The sequence below is a fragment of the Dendrobium catenatum genome, unplaced genomic scaffold (assembly GCF_001605985.2).
Source record: "Dendrobium catenatum unplaced genomic scaffold, ASM160598v2 fragScaff_scaffold_1645, whole genome shotgun sequence".
Classification (NCBI taxonomy): domain Eukaryota; kingdom Viridiplantae; phylum Streptophyta; class Magnoliopsida; order Asparagales; family Orchidaceae; genus Dendrobium; species Dendrobium catenatum.
In genome coordinates, this window is record NW_021320107.1 from 184,279 (window position 1) to 208,861 (window position 24,583).

At 34.9% G+C, this 24,583-nt stretch overlaps 2 protein-coding genes across 3 annotated transcripts in view; both read right to left on the minus strand.

Moving 5' to 3' along the window:
- Positions 1-2,844: 2,844 nt before the first annotated feature.
- On the minus strand, positions 2,845-13,123 carry LOC110098805. The gene is made up of 5 exons (XM_028701193.1): positions 13,049-13,123; positions 12,698-12,934; positions 9,979-10,029; positions 9,748-9,886; positions 2,845-6,865 (listed from the first exon to the last, which is right to left on the minus strand). The coding sequence occupies exons 1-5, from the start codon at positions 13,121-13,123 to the stop codon at positions 5,964-5,966; spliced, it is 1,404 nt and encodes a 467-aa protein (XP_028557026.1). The 3' UTR covers positions 2,845-5,963.
- Positions 13,124-15,656: 2,533 nt separating this feature from the next.
- Positions 15,657-24,583, minus strand: part of LOC110098812 (protein argonaute MEL1-like) — a 47,031-nt gene continuing 38,104 nt past the window's right edge. Inside the window, exons 1-22 of one of the 2 annotated variants that reach the window (XM_020825748.2) lie at positions 22,198-22,790; positions 20,907-21,097; positions 20,093-20,242; positions 19,871-20,001; positions 19,637-19,746; positions 19,328-19,434; positions 19,080-19,221; positions 18,885-19,001; positions 18,661-18,768; positions 18,508-18,579; positions 18,249-18,368; positions 17,998-18,166; positions 17,795-17,916; positions 17,580-17,717; positions 17,358-17,500; positions 17,213-17,275; positions 17,061-17,124; positions 16,842-16,977; positions 16,521-16,594; positions 16,347-16,441; positions 16,243-16,274; positions 15,657-16,067 (exon numbers count right to left, since the gene is read on the minus strand). In XM_020825748.2, the coding sequence (XP_020681407.1) occupies positions 15,895-16,067; positions 16,243-16,274; positions 16,347-16,441; positions 16,521-16,594; positions 16,842-16,977; positions 17,061-17,124; positions 17,213-17,275; positions 17,358-17,500; positions 17,580-17,717; positions 17,795-17,916; positions 17,998-18,166; positions 18,249-18,368; positions 18,508-18,579; positions 18,661-18,768; positions 18,885-19,001; positions 19,080-19,221; positions 19,328-19,434; positions 19,637-19,746; positions 19,871-20,001; positions 20,093-20,242; positions 20,907-21,097; positions 22,198-22,665 (2,925 nt within the window). In that variant the 5' untranslated portion in view covers positions 22,666-22,790 and the 3' untranslated portion in view covers positions 15,657-15,894. Of the gene's footprint in view, positions 16,068-16,242; positions 16,275-16,346; positions 16,442-16,520; positions 16,595-16,841; positions 16,978-17,060; positions 17,125-17,212; positions 17,276-17,357; positions 17,501-17,579; positions 17,718-17,794; positions 17,917-17,997; positions 18,167-18,248; positions 18,369-18,507; positions 18,580-18,660; positions 18,769-18,884; positions 19,002-19,079; positions 19,222-19,327; positions 19,435-19,636; positions 19,747-19,870; positions 20,002-20,092; positions 20,243-20,906; positions 21,098-22,197; positions 22,791-24,583 lie in introns of those variants that run through there. The other variant, XM_028701196.1, reaches the window with a different exon arrangement.

The window sequence follows — 24,583 nt, forward strand, 5'->3', positions numbered from 1 at the left end:
TACAAGCTTATAAATCTTCTAGTATTCGTTAAGAAATATCTTCATGTTAATTTCATCAATGCGGACATAATGGACAACACCATCGTCAAGTATTGGTTTTGGATTTCGTTTGAGCTGTTCTATTTTTCAATTTGAGTCATTTGCTCTTATTTATTATTTTAAAACTACACATTTTTTAATACCATAACATATATAACCAGTATTATTACTACGCAAAATAATTTGTTTTATATTAAATATTTATTTTAGGTCATTTCAATAACACCTAAGAAATTTTCATATACAATAGATATTGAAAGGAGTCTGTGTTGAAGCAACTCATATGTGAAATCTACACATACACTATAAAATCATAGGGATTAGAATAGACTCTGCTTATCAATTGACGGATGTTATTTTCTTGTTTGATTTTTATTTTTATTATTATTTTTTGTATCCAACAAAAATGTTTGACTTTTTCAATACTATCTAATTATATTTAGCTAATTATTTTCTTGGATACTCTACAGGATGGAATTGTAATCCTTGTTGTAATAAAATATTAAAAAATAAAATACATCAACTCATTAGTAGACTTTGTTATAATCCATATGATTTTATAGCATATGCTTATTTTTGGCATATGAATTGTTTCAACACATACTCCTTTCAATATTTATTCTAAATGAAAATTTATAAGTATCATTCAAATGCCTAAAATAATTAGCTAAAATAAAACCAATTATTTTGTGTAGTAATAATATTGGTCATATATGTTATGATATTAAAAAAAATTAGTTTGAAAATAATAAATAAGAGCAAATAACTCAAACTGAAAAATAAAACATCTCAAATAAAAATACAAATTAGTACTTGGTGATGATGTCGTCTCATTATGTTCTCATTGAAAAAATTTTTATGAAGATATTTTTAACAACTTGTAAATTGATGTTATTTGAACATTTGCAAATTTTAAGCAAATAATACATTATTTATAATGACAAATTACCAAATAAGATGAACAATTAGAAAATAAAACAAGCAATTTTTGAGCTAAAAAAAATTATTACCAACATTCAAAGACAATCTCAATTGTATTGATCAAAGACATTGAAAAAAACTCATTTAATATTCTAAACCCCCCTTGAAGATTAACAAATCCAAGCTCAAGTGAAAAGAATGATCTTGAAATTGTAAGATGATTGTTACAAGGATACCATAAATTTTTAATTAAAAAAATTGCATGAATAAAAAAAATTAATAGATTGATGGAATTATTTCAATACATGTTTGAAGGAGACTCTCTCAAGACCACATTTAGAACAACTATTACATCATAAGGACATTCGTTGTGCCGCACACTTACAAATAGTAGCAGATGATATAAACTTAAGGCTTTGTAAATATGATAGAAACTTTGTATATTTTATCCCAGACTGTATAAAATTATACGATATTAATTTAAAACAAATGAAATTAAACAAACTATTAACATAGCATCAACGAGATCCCATGCATAGGGAGAGACATTATTTAAAAATCATAGTATGCATGTAGAATAAGATGTGGCATAGGTGGGTCGACGATTAAGTGTGCATATATGCAAATGGAAGAAAATCATTAGGTGTGTAATACACATGAGATAAATAAATTTATTATGTGTGTAATACACTTAATGTGTGTGTGATACACTTATTATGTGTGTGTGAGAGAGAGAGATTATTGATACATAAATATATATTCTCTTCAAAATAACTTATAATCCATTATTATAAAAAAAAAATTAAAATTGAGTAATTAATTAAACTAATAAATTTTAATTAAATGTTACTTAAGTCTATATTTTAAAATATATTAATAATTTTAATACCCCCAACAACATCCACTTTGACAGTGTAGCTAAAGTCGAATCCGAAGGTAATGCTCTCTCACCACTTTTGCGTTTTTCTTTCCTGCCAAACTTCTGGATTTATCAAATTAAGATTTTGTTTGGGCAATTTACAAAAGAATTTTTTTAGGTTTCATTTGGGACGGCTTTTTTACTGCTTTTTAAAATAATTTTTTAGTGCACAAATTTTTGTACTAAAAAGCTAATTAAGAAGTAATGAGAAAGTCGTCTGAAACGAAGCCTTAAGCTTTGTTTGAGATGGCTTTCTTATTGCTTCTTAAAGCAATTTCTTAGTATCAAAAATTTAATTTTCATAGGAAAAAATTGCTTTAATGCTTTAAGAAGCATTAAGAAAGCCGTCCCAATGGGTCAAAGACTTAGGCTTTATTTGGGACGACTTTTTCATTATTTTTTAAAATAACTTTTTAACACAAAATTTTTAATTTTTGTATTAGAAAGCTGATTTAAGAAGCAATAAAAAAGCCATCCCAAACAAAGTCTTAAACTTATTATAAAACTTAGCTTTCTAGATGAAAATCCTGCTCGCGGTGTGCAATAATAAAGCCATTTAATTATCACGGCAAGAAGATCACTAATATAAAAGATTAATCATAGCAATAGCGAAAAACTGGTAAAAACTTTGGTTACAAATGATAAGATCACTTAGATCAGTATGTATTCCTTCATTCAATCACCAACCCTATTAATCATCAGAGGCTAAAACAAACGGAGAAACAAATAAATATCGGTACATATCGAAGTAAAAACTCAATCAGATCTAAAATGGCAATAATAATCATATCAAGGGGTCGATTAAGAAATCAATTAAAGAATTAAAAGAACGAAATCAGAAACAATGAAAAAGAAAAAAAAAATCAGGTCCCGTATTTAATACTTTTTCTTTTACATCAACAATTTAATTATTATTCATGCGACTTTTTTTCTCTTATAATTTATTGTTTTATCACATATTTTAGAGCTAATATTTTTATTATTTTTTTAATTTCTTTGCATATGTAATTTCATGCTATTTAAATATAATAAAATTTCACATGTTAATTTTTTTATTTGATAAAAATATCATATAATTTTATGTTATGCTCGTATTTGGTCCTTAAAATCCACATGCAACCTAGCAGATTTTGATCTGAAGAGGGCGGAGCCAGAATCCAAGAGCCTTGATTTTGTAGAGCCTCAAACTCAGCACTCATAGCAGCTCGCCAAACAGAGAACTTGCTAGCTTGAGAGAAAGAGGTAATAGTGGTCGGAATAGGAAGGTGTTGAAGATCAAAAAAGACCTTTGGTTTGAGAGCACCAGTCCGTGAACTTGTTACCATAGAATGTTAAGTAGGCAATAAGTCCTGGGCAGGAACATCAACATCCGAGACAGAGCAGGACGAGGCAGCGGGTTCATTTGGTGGAGGCATAGACGTATTGGAGGAAGTAGGAGTCACATTAAGTGGTGTAATAGTAGAAGTGTTATTGGATGTTGAGAAAGATATATGTGAAGTGAAAGAGGCCAGAACAAGAAGTGATGGAGGAAGACTTTCAGATGAGGCATTAGCAAGACTGGGTGGGAAAGATTGCTTGAATGGAAAGATAGTTTCATAGAACCGAACATGGCATGAAATATGAAGACGTCCGGTTGATAAATTGAAACATTTATAGCATTTTGATTGAGTGGCATATAGCCGAGAAAAACACAAGGAGCCGTGATGAGGACATCAGAAGATCCATGATCTACGGCCACGATCTACTTTTGATTATTATTGTATTTGATATATTTTATTTTATGTTTTATGAGTCTTTTTTATTTCTTTCCATTTATGCCCTTGATTAAGGGCCTTGTCATGTGTTTGCCGGAATGACAATTGTGTCTTTTTATTTTTCTTCATGTATTTGGCTATTTAAACCTTCTCCCTCCTCTTGGAGAGGGGATGATGATTATTGAATGGAAACTTTTGTTCTTGTGTTCTCTTAGTGAGTTCCTTCTTGAAGATCTCTTAGTGAGTTCTTTGTTTGAGATCTCTTTGTGAGTTCTCTAGGTAATTTCAAGCATAGTTTTTCTTCTCCCCATAAACTACCACAAGCAAAGTCCAAGAGTTGGAAGAAGCCGAAGCCTCCACTAGTGCCACCACCCTTGGAGCCCCATCCCGTCGGCCACCCTAGCTCCACCGGCCGGCCACCTTGCCGTCGGCCTCTCCCCTCTCCACCACTTTCCCCACGACTCCCTTCCCTAGCCTTCCTTGGAATTTGAATTTCAAAATTCAAATTCTTTCCGAATTTGGAAATTCCATTTATGAAAATTTTTTGAATGAATTCAAATTATAAATTAAATTAATTTGGATTTATTTAAAATTTTCCTAGTCATTATTCATGTTTGGAAATCCCTCTCCCTCTCTCTCTCTCCATACCGCAGGCCCCCTCATTGGGCTTCCCATTGATTGCTATCAATGCAACCCATCTAAATTTTGAAATCTGAAAATTGATTTCAATTAAACCTCCCTCCCATCCCAATTAAAACTGAAATTTATTTCAGTTTTTCTATTTCAATTAAAACCTCCCATTTTCTCATTAATCCTTGTCATTAAAGACCCATAATCACTCCTTAAATTCAGGTCAATTCAAATTTTGAATGAGGATTGATTTAATCCCATCAATCTTAATTTGACAGTTATCAATTTGTTGTCAAAGGATTCTCAACGGCTGGTACATACGTTTCCTGCATTTCCACCTATTGCCCGGTTGATTGGACAAATCCAGGTTGCTGTCCTCTGTCCAGGAGCGCTCAAATCAGTCATGAAGCAGTCCTGGGAGACCTCCTAGCTGCTGTCTAGTTGCGTGGAAAACCATTGGCTGCTGTCATCAGTCCAGGAAAGCCAAAACCAGCAACGAAGGGGTCCAAGAAGGCCTCAAAAACTGCTGTCCAGAGAGTTTGGCATCACTTCCTGCTGTCACGGAATTCCCTGCAGCCACCAACTGCTGTCCACGCTTGTGGGGAAGGTTAATCTCGGCGAAGTGCGAGGAGGTTCGTGGTTGCTGCCCATTTCATTCCCAACTACCAAACAACTTTGCCGAAGCACGTATCTCTATTGTCTTTGGGTAAATTCGACACCCGACTCTCTATCTTCATGGTTGCATCCTTGAATGTGAATTTATTATCTTCATGAAGATCATATTGACGCTTCTCCGCTAAAACCTAGTAATTGGATGAGTTGTGTGAGGGATCTTCTCATAGCAACTAATCTTAGTGTTAGTATTGGAATCTATTGTTGGAACTATCCATGTATGCAATGTTGGATTAAGCTGACTATCATTTGAACTTAATTTCTATGCATGTGAATTAACCTAAGCTAAGTATCACTTAATATTTATCTTATCGTTCAATTCCGCATAAGATCTTACATATTATTGCCTCTAAATCTAAGCGTGCAAACTTCTTTAAGCAAATCACTTTCACATGGATATGTTTCACATCAAGCCGAGCCTAGGTACAGTATATGAGATAATTTGGTGCGAAACTAAAGATAGCATAGGCAACCGAATGTTTTAAGATGAAGATAAGACGGTGGAAGATTGAAGAGAGATTGATATGGTGTAGAGGAAGGGGAGGTTGAAAGAGGCATTCGATTAATAAGATAGGCAGCTGTCAGTAAAGTGTCAACCCAAAGTTTTGGTGGAAGATTTGCTTCAAAGAGGAGAGCTAGAATAGTTTTGAGGAGATCGATGGCAATGTTTATGCTCGACCACACCGTTTTGTTGAGGTCTGTGAGTGCATGATTTTTTATGAAGCGTGTCACACTTTTGAAAATGTAGTTTAAAATTGGAATTTACACATTCGGAGCCACCATCAGAGCACACAATTTTGATAGTATTATGAAATTGATTTCAACAAGTCGCTGAAATTACAAAAAGGTGGAAAACAGATCAGATTTTCAATATAAACCCAGCAATATCTACTAAAATCATCCGCATATAGAAGAAAATACTTGTAATATTTCATTGATAAGATAGGAGCCCCCATACATCAGTGTGAATAAGTTGAAGACAATTTGTAAAGGAGGGAGAAGAAAGTAAAAGCAACAAATGACTGCTCTTAGCTTGAGCACAAGCATAGATGTGAGACAAAGTTGATACAAGAAAGTTTGAGTAAGTAAATTATGAAAAAGCTGATCATAAATGGAGGAGAGTGGATGACCAAGCAGCTGGTGCCATATATCCAACGAAGAAGACGGATCGGAGGAGGGAGCAACATAGGCAAATGTTGTAGGCATTGTTGAAGATGTGGATGGTTAAGCTGATGAAAGAGCTGTGGTTTAATAGGGTACAGACCGCAATGACTGTGTTTGTGGAGAAGCATCTTGTGGGTCAGTGAATCCTTGAGAAAAAAGTCATTAGCATCAAGAATAACATAGCAGGAATTATTGGATGTTAGTTTATTAATGGAGATAAGATTATGGGTAAGATTAGGAACATGAAGTATATGGGAAAGGTGGAGCTTGCTAGTAGGAGTAGGAAGAATATCTTGTCCTGTTGGTTGAATTTGCAGCATCTGACCATTACCTATTTGTATCTGAGTGGAACCAATGTATAGTTGTTGATTGGATAATTGAGCTCCATTGGACATCAGATGTGCTGCTGAGCCATAATCTAAAAACCAATTAGCTATCGAAGTTGTATCAGAGGCAACATAAGCTTGCGGTGAACTCTGAAATGAGGTGTTGTGACCATACCAGCATGAGATAACAGAATGACCACCCTTTCCACAAATTTGGTATTCAATTTTCGAATAGGATTGCCGACCACCATGAGAGAATGAAATGGAAGAATGACCACCCCATGATGTAGAGGATGAAGATTGATTACGTCCACGACTAGAGGGAGGAAAATGTCTATGGCCACGAGGGAGCCCACGAGTGGCAGCAAGAGCAAATGGCACGTATGTGGCTGTAGGAGGGGGATTCACGAGCAAGTTTGTTGGCAATGTTGAGCTCTTCGCTACAGAGAAGAGAAGAGCATAAATTGATTGGATGCAATTTAGTACGTATAGCAATTTTAAAAGACTGATAGGTTGAGGGCAATCCAGCAAAGGTATATAGAATAATGTCTTCAACGTCAATACAGGATCCTGCAATGGATATAGCATCGACTTTCTGCTTGATATCAGAGAGAAAATGGACCATAGTATTTTCTTTGAGTTGAAGTTGATGCTACTCACTTTTAAGTTGCAGAATTCATGATCTATTCGTGGACTAAAGCCGACGCTCTAATGTCAGCCAAATGTTTGAAGTAGAGTATAGGTTGGGACGTATGGCAACTGAGAAGGGGAAATAGTAGAATAGATCGCAGCTATAGGTTCTCATCAATTAAGGTCCATGTTTGGTAGAGGAGGTTAGGAATAATGGTGTCGTCATCAAATAAGATATGTTTAGGGGGTTTTGGAGTTGCGCCAGTGAGTTAGCCATCAATGTCGTTTACAAAGAACAGTTTGAGAAGTTGAACTTCTAGATATGATGAGTATCAACCGTGAGCTGAACAGTGACAATGTTTTTAACATTTGTCATGAAGAATTTGAGTTCGGAGGGTATAGATACATCACTGTTAGTGATGAGAGTTTAAACAGAGAAGAAGCAGCCATAAGTGATGATGACGGACATGCCGTAGAAAAAAAAAATCAACTTTAAAGTGTGGGTCTCCCAAAGGATTCGGCTCGTGAGGTTCAAATGCAAAGGGTACGACCGCACTATCCCGTAGGACAAAATGATTATAGGCTTTTACACTCGACACAAACAGGCCAATGGGATGGCAGATGAGATTATACATATGATTAACCATGGAGGATAACGGCTTTCACCTACACACCTCAATGGATAATAATATGTATAACCTAATCAAAGTCATGAGATTTCCCCCATTCGATACAGTAGCTCAAATAGAGTTTATTTGATGTGGAGATCGGTTTCCCACGGGCATAAGCTCCCATGGTTAATTACATCTTAGACCTCAAACTAAGAAGACTCTCGATTAGGGATGTTACATTATTCTCTCGAATGAGTTTAGCACGAAGAAAAATTTCTAGGCTTTATAATCAAAGGAGAAGATAGGCTCAATTTGGTTTAATCAACATACGTGACTCAAATTCACACTCGGCCGATCTGAAGAAGAGGAAATTGGAGAAAAAGAAGATAATTGCATTCAAACATACGTGAGAAAAAGATGGAGGTGGTGTCATCTGTGTGACGCATATGGGTAGGATTTATAGCCTCCAAAAGAATGGAGAGCATACCCACCAATAAGGCGTGTAGTGATACACTCGCACCACTAGCCTTAGATCTTAAATCTATAAGAGATGTAATATCATACACACGATATTAACATCTACGACCAAACTAATGCAATCTGGGCTTATAGCTTTGCCAGAAAAGCAAGCCAGCTAAAATAACCTAATCGCATAAAATCCATGAAATTCGGTCCATATGAAAGATGGGTGAGTGGTTAGACTTTGGAATTTGAGGCCGACATATAGAGAAGTTCCTAAATGGTCTCACACTTATGAATGATGTTATGCTCCTAAAACTAATGCTTTTAAACATTAGTTTTAGTTAGTTGTTAATGCGATGCGTGCTGATCAAAATCTCCAAATCCAAAATGTATGAAATTTTTAAAAAGGCTCATAAAATAATTTTTTAGAAAGACTGAGCTTTCTCATGTCTTGCACTTCATCCTCATAAGCCAGATTATTCGGACTCTACACCCGCAAACGGGGAAAAGTCTAAACAAGGAAGAGAGAATGCATTAAGATGCATACGACCCCGGACAATTCTGGTTATTCTCTAGATCGTTATATTTTTATGTTATTTAATTCTTAAAATTTTATTATCAATTATGAGTAAAAAAATTTTATTCCTAAGAGCCCAATGAGTCAAACACATGCGCATACAAGAAAGAAACCTATAAAAAATATGTCAGTTCTACTGCGCAATCAAAGTAAACACAACATCAAAATAAATCATAGAAAAGTATCCAAAGTCTCGTAGCCTGAGTTAGTTGATTATTTAAATATTTTAATTGAAGTTTAAATATTAATATTTTAAGAATTATTTTTTAAAAGATTTTATTTTAGTATTTAGTTAATTATCACCTTTGTTTTTCAACGAGACCGTGAGGTTTATTTCACTCTTCTTGGAGCTAATTTAATAGCCTCGTAGACCTAGATTACCCAGTGGTAACCAATTTTGTTGGATTAAATTAGTTGGTTATAAATTAAAAAGAAATATGAATTAGGTAATTTATTAATAAAGAAATTTGTTAATTGATTTTAAAAAATTACTTTTAAGGTTTGAGTAATCTTAGGAGTCTTTTAGCCAAGCAAATTTTAGTTTAGATTTACCCTCCTAATTTAATCTATATATTTTAAACTTTAAATGTGTTTGAGGATAATTAATAGATTAGTTAGACTTGATTTAGGTGCATGTGTTTAAGTTTGCAATTTAATGATTATATATGTTAATTATAGTTTAATTAAAAATTAAGTATTTTTAATACATTTTAAGAGTTAGATTATAATTGATTGGTTGATTATTAATAGATTAAGGGCACTAAATTTTTATTTTGATATCTCTATCCTAGAAGGAGCATGCACCCTAAGTTTATGTTATCTAAGACTCAGTCCTTAATTTTTGTACTTGGGTGTCACTAAAGTTATTGGACGAAAAGAAGTTCTGTTTCTAACTCTTAGGACATTCGTACGTGTGTCAACAGGGGATTTCAAATAAAAAAATAATCATAATTATAAAATGAAGTTTCTATATGGTCCTAAAAGATATGGAGTGTACAACCATTAAAGCCCCTAAAGGCTTTCTAAGTTTAAGGTGACTCACAGCACCGGGGGCTATGACCCGGTGGTTCCACCCGTAGCGCCCCCACCAAACTGAATGGGAGCGACTGATAGTCGGATTCGACTATCCATGCTCCTTCTCCTAGTGCTTCGATGCTCCTCCTTTGCTCTCCAAAGATCACCTTGCAAGACACAAAAAAGATGTGTATTACAGCACATTTTATATGTAAGCAAATAATAACAAAAATGGAAATACAATTAATTATGAACGTACTTTTTTATTGTTTACACATCGAGTGGGCCACTTGTCTTCTTTTTGGATTTTCTTATTTTTGCAAGCATTTGATTTTAAAGAATAAGTAGAGAAGCGATATAAAGACTAAAAGCAAGAAAAAAATGACAAAATGAAAAAAAATAAATGAATGAAAATCAAAAATAAAAGGAATGTAGGCATTTTTATTGTTGGGCATACCTCTTTAAAATCAAGTATGCCTCTAAAACACCTTTTACCCTAATTCAATATAATGTGAATATGGAAGAAGATGTTTGTAATACCCTTTGTTGTCCCCACGTTCCAAATAAAACACTTGACACATTTAACAAAACTAACAAAATTATTTTCTAAATAAAGTCCAAAGTGGCGAAGGGGAACAAGCTCTCAAAACTAAAACTCAAAACAAACCCCTTTTTTCATCCAAACCCCTACTTTGGAAGCAAATACGAACAAGAGAAAGGCAACCCACACATTAAATGTCATTTCGATCCAAAAAGATATAAAGAGACCTGCTACATAAAGTTAATCATAAAACTAGAAATCCCAAAATGACTTATGAAAAATTCCAAATGAAATTGCATATAAAACCTCTTTCAAAGCAACCCACCAAAACTTTTTCCGACACAAAACAACAAAGTGCTTTTATATTTGGCGTGGGGTAAATTTGTGAAAGTTTCTCAAATGAGAAGGCATTATGAAACCTTCTATCATAAAACATTCACAAGACATATCATAAAACTTCTCGATGCAAACAACTCGCAAAACTTTTATAAAGTTTCCAATAATAGAGCCATTCAAAGAAATCTTCCAACAAGCCATAAAATTCTCTAATATAAAAAGAATCATGAAGATTTTCTAACATAAACCATCATTCACATATATATAAAGAAAAGGTTGCATGCAATTGATGTTAGCCCTTATCATTTCATCAGTATGCAAAGAAACTATAAAACCAACGAAGATTGTAGAAAATTCGTCAAAGAGAAAACTCGTCTCAAACACACTCTAATATCACTCAATTTGATGCAAGAAATTATACATCTCATGTGTCAAAATAAATATCAATTCTTTCCAACAAAAGTCTTAAAAGATCGCGCATGTAAAGACTACAAAGAGGCAAAGATCGACATAGTGTTATATGCATAATTCAAGTAGCAAGATGTTCACCCAACTAGATGAATTATTCCAAATATCCTCCACTTTGTTGCCTTATATAAAACAATGCATAAAGATATCTAATGCAACATGAATTTAAAGAAGAAAGTCTCCCAACATTTTTACTTCTTTTCTTTTTTGAGAGAACAAGATCCATACACAAGTATTGAATAAAAGAAACATGATTCGTGAAGTAATGACCTTCAATCTCACATATTTCATCAAATAACTAAATTTATTTTCAGATTTCTGTTGATAAATTTTTGAACAACGTATTGGGGAAACTTTTATATGAAGGAGATCATTGTATAGAGCTTTAAGGTAAGCAAAATAACTGTGAATTTCAACATAAGACTCATACAAATAAAGAAAAAACCAAAACTTAAGAAAACATGAAAGCCTCTCCTCATCAAGCACAATTCTCCAAAGCTAAATGCATGCAACATTAATATTCTCAATGCTCATGATAGGGCTTCTCAAGAACCCCACCATATAGAGATTTCTTTTCATGCAAGTGTAAGGCATGAATGGACCAGTGCATACAAAGCATTTTCTAGCGTAAACCTTTCCAACAAACAAACTTATTTTTATTGGAATATTATAAACATATGAATCACAACTAGGATACGAAGCACATGGAAGCTCATTATCATGACTAGCAATATCTACATCACATGACATTTTTTTTAATGAAAAGTTTATACAAGAAATCATGATAACAATCCTCATCAACAATCATTATGGCATGAATATATCTTCTCAAGACATAACAGGTTTGTGACCGCATAGGAAAAGTGAAATGTATACATACTAATAGGATAAGTTTTTCACAAGATTTATCATATATCAAATCGAAATATAATCTCAAATCTCCATTATCTTTATATCTAAACATGTTTCTCTTCCAAGAGACATTATCACAAACGGTTTGTATGCATACTTTGATAATGAATAACATGGATTTTTATGACTTTCCACAATCCAAACAAAGCTCACCAAGACTTCAAAACAGAGAAGCATAACAACTCATCTCAAAACCCAACAATCATGAATGGCTATAAAAATAGATCAAGCACAACTCATATTCTTCTTCATCACTCTCTAGAGAAAACATGCATATGAGTTGGCATTCTATAAAGGAATATATATCAAGAACAAAGATTAAACCATCAAACTCCTTCTTGATGCCATAAAGAAACGATCCATCAAACTACTCGTAAATGACAATGTAAAATACATTAAGAAAGTGAATCGTAAGAAGCATACTACTCAAACATCACTTAGGTACAAATAGCTTAAATCTGCCATGAAATACCCTATAGTTTTCCAAACTCTATGAGAGACTAGACATGATCATGCTTTTGATTTTTTTTTTTGTTTAGAAATCGTTTGCAAAGAAAAGGGAAATAAGAAGAATGCATGGAGGGAGAGGAAGAGAATTCAGAAGAAGAGATGGAAGAAGAAGTAGCTGTAGGAGAAGAATAAGGAAGAAAGGCAAGAAGAAGAAGAGGAATAAACAGACGAAAAAGAAGTAGAAAGGGGAAAGGGAAGACAAGGAGTATACCTGCTCCAAGGAAGAGGGAAACCGACGGCCAAGGTAGGAGCTCGGGTCGGCGTCGGGCAAGGCGACGGGTTCGGTCTGGGCACGCGAAACCAAGAGAGGAAGAAGGCTCGACGTTGACCGGCTCACGAGCAGAGAAGGGCGACCGGGGTGGATCCGTCGCCTGGAAGCAAGAAGGCTTTGGCGTCGGTCGGGGCTCACGAACGGAGGAAGAAGAGAGGGAGAGGCGTTCGGGTCCGCCTAGTCTTGTGCGAAAAACTTAAAGCTGATAGGGAGAGGGAGGGGCTTGCGAATTTCAGAGAGGGGCCGAGAGAGGAAGACCGAACAGGGGGCTAGATGTCCGAATCTCAATACGCTGAGAGCCGTTCCATGCCTTGTATCCGACGGACTCGGTGAACCAAGCTGCGCGATATCCGCCTTTCGCTGCATAAGAGACGAGCCTCTGCTTCTCCCGATCATGAAAGTGATGCACACTCCGATCATGAAAGTGAGCTCTGCTCACTCTGCCTCGCACCCTGCACTTCTTTCTAAAGCGAGGATATCACGCGGCTGGGGACAGCGACAACGGCAGAATCAAATTTTTAACTAAATCGGAGCCGTCGGTTGCATTTCTTGATTTAGGAATCAAATTCAAACCGCTTAAAAAGTCAAATGGATTTAATTGAAACCCAATTAAACTAATATGGGATGGATCGGGTTAGACTCAAGTCCAAATTTGAATTGATTTGAGTTAGTTTGGGCTCGAGCTGGCTCAATGAATTTAATCGCGTGAAATTGAACCCACCCAAAATCAACATCAATTTAAATCAAATCGGACTCGGCGCAACCAGAATAAATTAATCGAGCCTAATTAAACGTAGTCGAGTCTAATCCGACTCAAGTCGAGTTGATTCGACCTCGCATTGGACTCGACGAGGCTTAGTTAGACCGATCAAAGACCCTCGGTGTACTCGTACGAAAAACGAGGTCAACATAAAGCTCTGATACCATGATAAGAATAAAAAAAAACCTGCAGATTGCAAGGATAATGCAATAGTAGAAATGTAGAGAGCTCAACGTAAACTCATCTTATTAACTCAAAGGAAAATAGTTTCCTGCATATCTAGTTCTACAATCCCAACATATATATTATGAGGAAGAAGATACAATGCAGCTATAATCAGATGGTTAGAAAATTTGGTCATAGATCAAATGGCTAAGTGTATTCAGCTTTGAAAAGGTGCAACGAACTATGTCAGGGAAAATGGTGCAGTGAGCCAACTGCTTGATAAGCTTGGCAGCTTATCAACCTTCTTATTAAATACCATTCAATATTGCCAGGTGCTACAAATTTGTTGAGATGGAGAGATATTTTCCAAAAACTTTAAAATTTTAACATAGAAAATCTAGCGAGGAAAAAATTATAGAGTCCAGTCTAATTGAAATAAGAATCCAACCTTCCTCTCTATTAGAGAAACAGAATTATAATATATTAAACACAAATTTATAAAATTTATTTTAATATGGATGAAATATTTTTTTGTTGTTTAGACATTTGGTCCAACTATACTGTGCACAATGCAAAATATAGGATAAACTGATACTGTGCATAAAAAAAAAACCTGCAGATTGCAAGATGTTCACCTTCCTCTCTATTAGAGAAACAGAATTATAATATATTAAACACAAATTTATAAAATTTATTTTAATATGGATGAAATATTTTTTTGTTGTTTAGACATTTGGTCCAACTATACTGTGCACAATGCAAAATATAGGATAAACTGATACTGTGCATAATGCTATAAAATTTCTATAATATGGGTTTTGAAAATATTGCACGTAGTGCAAACATTTTAATTTATTTTTTAGATCACAAGTACACTCTCCTAATTTTAGATAGAACATGTTTTCACCGCAAACCACCTTGCTTAATGCTGCCCCAAATCACGATCGCCACTACCCAACATTTCAACCATTGCCACCACCTCCATTGACGAACAATGCCACAGACCACCACCACTATCTCCACCACCAACAACAAGAACTAATATAACCAAACTAAAAAAAAAGTACTTGTCATTCTTGTACCCAGCTAAAAGCCAAAAGCTTAGCAAAAAATAAAAGTATGGAAAAATAAAAGAGTCCAAAAATGAACTCAGAATGGACATCCAAAACACCAGATTAAAACTCGATCAGGATAAGCCCCCTTGATTGCTAGAAAGAACTATCGAAAAGAGCCCTTAATTTACCGCACAACCCATAACAGACAAAATTCAGACTTTCCAACCACCACCAGAATATGAGATTTATCTTAGGCTCAGAACCGCCAACAAAGTCATGTGCCCATAACAACAAAACCCAGATGAGTGCTCTGTGGAGATAGCCATTCAAGCAACCAATTGAAACTACAATGGCAAACAAACCGAACCGAGCCGAGTATTTAAAATATTATTCATGTTTGTTTGTTTAATTAGTTAAACGATCACAAACGAGTTCTAATCGAACCGAGCACCAAATAGCTCATCGAATGTTTGGTTCTCTTGTAGCTTTAATTGAAACAATACAAGTAAAAAATCCAACCAGCCAAAATATACCATACCATCCAGCAGGCACTTAACCTAATTCCTCCAATGAAATTACCCTCACATAATAAGATGTTTAATATCATGACAAGAACTCCACATAGCAATTTTGGCCACAAACGGATGCTTTGCAACAACGACAATCTCGCAGATATGAAGTTTTAAATTGCAACAACTTACGGTTAAAGCCTTTATGTTCCCTACCAGCATACCATTTTTATTTAATGCAGCCACGATATCTCATAAAAAAAAAAGATAGTAATTTATATTTTTTTATTAATTCTAATGCAATCATGACTATATAAGGCCAAAATAATAATCAGCTTATAAATATAATAAAAGAGAATCCCAATAAATATTATAAATTCATAATAAATATCTAAATATACAAAACAATATTAATACTAATAACTCTTAACATCCCCCACAAACTCATAATAGTTTATACAATATAAGAACAGAGAGATTCAAACAAAATTTTATGTATAGCAAAAAACTCAAAATAATGTGCTGCAAAAATAATGAAAGACTTGATGTATCCAAGTATTTCTATGTGTACTAGTGCAAACTATCCTTTCACCACAGCAAAAAAAAAACTAAAAGTTTATACTTCTTTAAATCATCCACGGCTTATCTTTAACAATAAAACATCACATCCTTGACGTTTTCTTTGATTGCTGGAAGGGTTGAAATAGCCGCAGTTCGCTGGCGTGTTACTCCCCTATGTTGACTTGATCCAGATTCACTCTCTCCTTCCATGTAGCACCGCGCACGGAAAGCTGCAAGGTGTGCATAGTACGCTGGAGGAACTGCAAAACAAGATTAATAATGGTGATAAATAAGTCAAACACAAAAAATCTTTGGACAGATATAGGGATTCGAGCCCAAGCGAGAGTAGGAAGAAGGTTTTCCATCCACCGTCAGGCCACAAGCCTGATCTCAACACAAAAATCAAGAGTGGAAAGAATAGTTGATGACAACAACCTACTGATACCGATCGTGTGCATCGAGCAAAACTGTCCAAAAAAATAATATTACAATAAGTTTAGGAAAAAAAAACTCAATAGTAGTAAATAGAACACCCTTACGTGTAGCATAAGTTATTGGTTAATATCTGCAGTCCATCAGCAGAAAAATTGTTTTCATCATAGAGAGCTTGATAATGAGCAGGCCGACTTGTGCCCTGCAAGTCTTGGTCATTCAAAGCAGCCATACGAGCAGAATCATACTTTGTAAAGCTAAATACAATAAATAAATTTTACCTGAATACCCGCATGACTGCAAAGGTAGAAGTCAAACTCGGTGGGATGGCAAATATTTTTATCAACAACCGTGCCTAAGAACAGAAATGACATGAGAAGTTGAAACATAAAATTACTTGAGCCATGAAATAAGGCAAATTATTCTGTGCAGACACCGAACGTCATCCAGAATCCAATGAAAATGTACCACGTCACCCCCTACTCGGTACCGCGGCTCGGTACTGCTCGATACTGGATGACATGGTTGCACCTGATTCGCCTCTGGACGGTAAGTTGTGTTCGATGTCAGCACAAAATAATCTCTAGTGAAATAAACAGTACCTGGTAATATATTCCCGCTCTTATCAGTCATATTTCGATTACCATGTACCTCAGGGAATAAACGAGTATGGTGCCTCTTCTGCACCACTATAAAGGTAACTGGTGGAAGATACCCCTCTTCTAAAGAGGCACAAGCCTATATAAATCAGTTGTCAGTTAAGCCATATTATAAATAGCAAAATTTAGAACATATTATAATAACTATAACCACAAAATAACCTTTCGTATAGCTTCCATTTCTAACAAAAGCACGTCTTTGAATTGGCCTTCACTAACACCATCCCTGCAATAAATAATCACATCTTCCTTGATTTACCAGCTGTGCATCCTTAAATATAGTAAGAAGCTCAAAATACTATCACATAACAAACCTATAGAATATAATGCGATGAGGTTTGTGTTTTGTCTCCCTAAAGAAAGCTAAAAGCAGCTCCCTGTTGATATTAAAAATATATATATTAATAGTTTAAAGTCAAACTCTACTCTTCAGTAACTGTCCATTGCTGTTAGACCAACCTTATCATCCCCCCGGGAATATTGCCCTTTTGGGGATCTGCAGTAATTTTAAAGAGATCCTCTATAATTTCTTGTCTGTGCAGCTGGGCAGATACAAGAGCCCTATACTTGGTTACCCAGGGCCAATCCATAGAAGCAACCACCTACAGGATAATCCAACGGGTAAAAAAAAAAGTATAACTGAAGAGCCACCAACATTATTAGACACAAAGAGTAACACACCGCAGCAATGGATGAGGAAGAGTCTTCCCCTGGGGCTGGATGGGTCACATCAGCCCCAAATATAATAGTGGGTGCATCTGATATGAGAGGGATTCGTTTATATACGGCATCTTCAAGAACAGTGTTACAACCAGCAGCCTGTTGCATTGAAGGGAAAGTTAAAAAGCAGCATAAGAATAATATTCCTGCAAAAGATAACTGAAAAAATTACAAACCTTCACATTGATTTTCAAAGCTAAATTTTCAAGGTATTGTTTATTTGACTTGAATACGTTTTTTGGCTGGCAGCATTGAGTAACAAGACCAAGCTCAGTTTCACAGATTGTTTTGATCCTTCCTGTGAAACAAAGATCAAAAGATAAGAATTCAAAGTGAAGAATTAGAAATAAAAGAAGTAAGCTCAAGACTGGGCATATACCATATGAACCCTTAACATCTGGAAGAACAACAATTAGCAACTGAAGCTGCTTATGCTTCTGGTTCTGTCGCTTCAAGACTTCAATAGACTGATGGTGCAATTCCCTTAAGCTATTTTCTATTTGTGCTGGTGATCGGGAATAAATGTCTACAGGATTTTGATTAAAAACCTACATTTAAATGATAATGAGCTGCCCACGAATGGTAGGGTATAAACCACAATTCAAGACAGAAGGAATTAAATGTAAGGACCATTCCAATGTTGTTGCACATAGAAACTAGTTCACGACAGAAATTATGAACAATATCTCTATTAAGACGACAAAAGCTTATGCATGCCCAAGCATCAACAGTACCACCAAAGAACATTCGCTGCACAAGCAAAACAAGGATTCCTTTAATGTCAATAAAACAACAATTATTTAAACAAAAAATATAGAAATTGGTTAAATTCATTGCAGCTAAGAATGGTCTAGGGCAATTTAATGCATCAATTAAAGACCAAAGTCACCTTATTAATCATATTCCATTGTCCAACAGTGGGTTGACACATCTTCTCACGACCACTATCATGATACTTTAGCTAAATATAAGAAAACACGTCGAAGAGATTAATTTGATCTGACTAGGAAATGATAAAATAATGACTGGGTAAGCTACTTACTCTTGGGGTAGGTAGCACTCGTGCTTCAACCGTGGTAAGATTAGGTTCAACCACAATACCAAAGTCTTTAGCATACTTATCAATGTTATAATTATTTTTCTTGACCAACTAAAAGAACAATTGAGATATCAGTATAACAAATTCTAGATTCAACAAAGTTAAGAACAAGGCTCAAACATCAACAAAGTAAAGTTATACATTCGATTTAAATCAAATGCACCAACCTGCAAAATGCTTTGTTCCCTCTCAGCTGGACGCTTGCAAGTTGATCTCAATATTTGAGTTACTTGTCGTTCATTCAACTTCTTAATATACCTTTGTCCGTCCACAATTTTGCATACCTAAGTAACTATGAGCTATAGGGTCAAAGCTGAACAAAAATTGGGAAGCAAATAATTTGTATTGTAGTTTAAAAGAACCTCCATTGGCAAGTATTTTGGTTTGCTATCACTACCAGCTTTTATGCAAGGCAGCGAATCATACACAAGAATACAATTGTATTTTTCTCTGAAGTATTGGGCCACAGACTTCGTAGCTCCTTCTTGATCATCAAGGGTAAACCTGTTGAAGAAAAGTAATGACTAAAAATGGCCAGATAAGCTGAAAAATCAAACTTTTTTTTAGGATCCGAAAAACAATGACAAAAAGAAACAAGAAAATAGCATACATCAACTGACTCGCAGACTGTGATGTAATCCCTGTGATTTTATAGCGTCTGCACATATTTGAAATATGAGTTGCTTCAACACGGACCCCTTTCAACGCCCTTTGTAACTGAAATTCCAGAGATTCATACAAGTGACTTAAATTAAATAACTAAGATAAAAAAAAAAATATTTTGCAGAGGTACACTACTCTTATATGCTATATGATATTAGCAAAAAGAAAAAAAATCATGTAGTTTGAATATAATAAATGAAAGCATATGATTCAAGCCGGAAAGAAAAACTACTCAAATTAAAATAGAAACTAATACCTCAAGCCGTTGCTTTTCTGTTAAACTCCGAGGAATAGATTCAATATTAAGATATTCCTTAACAAAGTCTAGAAGATTTACCGGCTTGTAGAATGATGTTGCTGAAATATCTGCAAATTTAAAACAAAGGCCACATTTATCATGACAAAATTACAACATAAAATAAACAATCATAAGATAAACCAAGCATGTAGAAGACATAGCTTAATTAAAATTTAAAAAAAAAATTATTACCAACGTTCAAAGACAATCCCATTTGCGTTGGTCTAAGACTTTGGAAATAACCCCTCCAACATTCTAAACCCTCGCCAATATTATTGGAGCCAAACTCGGGTGAATAGAATGACCTTGAGATTGTAACATAGCTAATACAAGAATACCAGATAATTTTAATTTAAAAAATATAAGCATAAAAAAAAAAGAAATATCAGAATATAGTTTGAATTATTTCAATACTTGTTCGAAGGAGACTCTCTCAAGACCACATCTAGAGCTGCTATGATATCATGAGGGCATTCTCTCTGCTCCCCCCTCAAAAATTGCCATAGAGAATACAAATCAAAGGCTTTTGCCAATTTGATAGAAATTCTGTAAGTTTTGTCCCGACTGTAAAAAATTATACGACATTAAATAAAAAACATGAAAATTAACAAACTATTGCCTAAGCATTAGCAAGAGCCTATGCGCATGGAGAGAAATTATTAGAGAAGCATAATCACATATATAATAAAATGTGGAAAAAGTGGGGTCTGTATAGGTGTGAATAAGATTTGTGCAGGTATGTGTATAGGCAAAAGCCTATGCACATGGAAAGAAATTATTGGAGAAGCATAATACACATGTAGAATAAGATGTGGTATAGGTGGGGTGTGTATAGGTGTGAATGAGATTTGTGCAGAAGCGTGTATAAGTGTAAAGCAAATGGATGTAAAATTATTAGGTGCACAATATGCACGAGAAAAAGTGAAATAACCGAGTAAAAGGATGCAAATAGGTACAATGCTTTAAGACAGCTATGCACACATCAAATTCTATACACGCTTGTACACACCATTATTGGTAGTGTGTATTATGCACCTAATAGTTTTCCCAGTAGAACTCCCTTTTTGGATAAAAAAGTATCAAACTTTACTGATATACAATGTAGGAGATGCCCAACATGCTCCTCTATTTTCAAATCAAATCATAAAAAAAAAGTTTATTTAATACCATATGAATAAGTATAACAATTTGGACATCACAAAAGAATGAAACTAAACTAAACTCTTACCCATCTCTATCTGACAAAATTAACTCAAAATCTTTTGACGAAAATGGAAGAGATCCAGCCGTGTAAAAGATATTACGACCATCATATGCAACCATACGTTGACCGAGGTGTGACTCGCCAAATTGCGTAGTCAATTTCTTCATCAAGGCCCTGCCTATTGCTCTAGACTTCACCTCAGGATGAATTTTGAACTACTTGGTCAATAAAGCAAAGAACAATATAATCTCAGAATGTAATTAAATATTTTCATAACAGAGGAGTAATTAAGACGGAAATACTATAGCTTTAGAAGAACAAGATCATTAGTAATCTGAAGAAAAAAAACCACTAGTTTCACATGATTTATCAATTCACAATTTAAATTTTTCCTAATCAAGAGACTTCCAACAAAACACTAGGAAATTTTACACCAAACCGAGTTGCTTCTCATAACAGCCACCTCACATATTGGCAAATAAAACTATCAAAAACAAAAGGACCATTAGAAATCTTTCAGGAATCAACGTAAAGGAATTAACCTTTATTTCTGGCCATACTCATTCAACTAAATGAAAATATATTGCCCTACTCATATTGTTAGAAATTGTATATATTAAAAAAAAACAAAGATCGGGCTTATTCATCATTATTTTTAGTAGCGAAAAGACTAGATATCCTGCACTAGATTTATTAAACCTTAATTCATGAAAACGTATTTAGAACATTTTCCTACTTTGTATCTACAATCCTTAATTTTCCCATATGTAAATTTCAACAATATTAATTGGAGCATCACATCTCCTAAAATCATCTTTTGTGTAAAACTCTTCAATAGCATATTGCTTCATTATTCTCACTGAGAAAGAATTAAAACTTAAATCTATCTTCAACATAACATAAATTAAATCATACTGAAACATACTTATTATATATTAACATCCAAACTAATTATTGATTAAAAATTTACTAAACTAATAAAATACACAATTTAATTAATTTTTTTATTAATCCTAAATAAACTAATATAATTATACATATTAACATCTATTAACTCTATTTATTAATTAACAACATTTTTTCTCTGTCGTTATATGTATATTTCTACAATTTTTGCTGTTCTACATTTTTGCTGCTTCACAGGATTTAGGCTAAATCCTGCATCCAAAAAGCTCCAAATAGTTCTAAATCACTTAAAAATATCAAAAAAATCAAATCAAGGAGTAGTATAAGAAATTAATTAAAATATCGAAAGAATGAAATCGCACACAATGAAAAAGAAAAAAAAAACAAGTATAGGAAAGAGCAGCCTCACCTCGTATTGAGATATATTCTTATCCGCGGCGCGGACTAGGAAATGATTAGCGCGAACCTTACATTTCAACCCGACCGTTCCAAACCCCGGACGAGGCGCATGAACCAGAGCCTTGCTCGACGCCGGTGGGAGTGAAGTGCCGGTAGCCTCAGATGCTTGCACTGAGGGAGCCTCCACTGGAGGTCCGGATGGGGTTCCCGGCGTAGGCGCCGGATGGCCGGAAGATCCACTGATATGAAGCCGTTCTTCTAACTCCCTACTTAGAGTTGTTGATGAAGACTCCGGCAAATTGTAAGCCCTCGTCCTCTCCTGATGATGAGGAGGCGCACCGCCTCCCCTGCCTCGTCCTCTACCGCCACGCTCCCCGTGCGATGGCTGATGATGCATACCCGTCCCATAATGGGCGTCGCTGCTGCCGCCTCCGCCGCCGCCGCGGCTTCCACGTCTTCCCCCGCCGCGACTAGACATCAACTACTCTTCGGTCAGAACAGACGTCGAGGCGATCTGTGTCGATTGAGGGTACTAAATCGTGTGAGATAGCGTGTTAAAGAAGCCTCGAGGCCGAACAGCTTGTTTAAAAGACTGATAATTTCCCAAATAAAAAAGACTTATGACCTGGCTTTTTTTTTCTTTTAAATGGAATGCTATAATTTCTAATTCCCTCCTTTAACCATCACTCGCGACGACTCGTTTCGCGCGTCAGAGGCTTTATTTTATTTTATTTTATTTTATCTGATTAAACTTTTGTTATTATTAGTTTATTACATAAGATATAAAATAATAATGTTAATCTATTTTAGAATTTTAACTGTACTAAAAACTTAAATAATTAAGTATTAAAATAAATCTTTTAATTATTTTTTTAATAACGATTATATAAGTTTTCACAATTAATATATACTGCATATTTATTAATTATGCCTTTTTTTTTAATATGATGCATATTTTTGGGGTTGGTAACCAGATCTCACGGCTAAGTAAAGAATCTGGAAAGTGGTTAACGGCCGTACGAGGATGACGCCGAAAGGGCGTTACTGACTTGGTGGATTACTGTTTTAGCCTCAAAGAGAAGGGCAAAGACTTTCGTATAGCAGATTAGAAGACTTCATGAGGAAGATTAATTCTTATGAAGTAAAGTGACGGTAATAATTATGAAGGAAAGCCTTTGTGGCGGAGATTGCACAGAACGGAGAACTGCAATTGTAGAGAGATTATTAGGTGTGGAGTGTGGACGGAGAATTGTCCATCATAAGTATTGACAGGTGCTCGATATCGCTGGGTACTACTGGGTACCGAGCACTCGTTAATATTTGTACGGATGGTGTGCACTCTGCACCTAATAATTAAATTTATTTTTAAAAATAATTATATTTATTGATAGGATAGATTGAGATTTATCGTATTACTTTTTCGATTGATTTTATCGACTTAATAGTATAGATTTGATTTGATTTGATTGACTGATTTGACGGATTGATTTGACGGACGGATTGACTGATTTGACGGATTGATTGATTTTCTTCTGTGTACGGATTTCTTCGAGATTGACGTGGATTGATTGAGCTTGGTTTATTGATTTGCTTGCTGCTGCATTGACTGGTTTTATTGACTATGGATTTTCGTATTGCATAGATTAATTGACCATTGACTGATATGATTTGATTGACTGACATGCATATTGATAGCATCGCCGTGCTTTGATCTCAATTATAGGTATTAGGTGACCTGCTGGGCTTTGTAAAGCTCATTATATGTGGTTGATATTTTCAGGTCAGGGCAAGGGAGCAGAAGATAGGAATTGATCCGGATCTTCAGGTTTTTGTCTTTTGATGATTTTGATTCTTTTGTACTCAGGATAGATTTCAGTACTGGTGATTGTGGTGTAGTTCCTGAGTATTGTACATGACCTTTTGAGATGAATCGACTTGTATATTGATGTTTTAAATTTTATAGATGTTTGATAGACCGTTTAATTGAAGGTTTTAGATAGCTCTGGTAAATTGTTTGAGAAATAGATTGACATTCTTTCCAAGTTAGATCTTGGGGCGTGACACTCAATGCCTCTAATTATATGAGAAACCTTTATCACTTGTTGACTTGCGCAACCATCTTTTTCATTTGGAGAGCTAGAAACAACATATTATTTGGTCACTCTTTTAATTGCCACACTAGTATTGCTGCAAAATTAAGAAGGCTGCCATTTTTAAAACATCAAAATATAAGAGCTTTCACTTATTTCAACACCTGCTTCTCTAAATTATCAGTCTTTTTGGGATGGATACCTGGTTTATGAACCTATTGCTTGCTCAAAATTTTCAGGGTGATCTCTGAGAGATTCTTCTTCTTCGGTTATTGAGGCCTTTTGGATGGTCTTTTGTAGCAATCG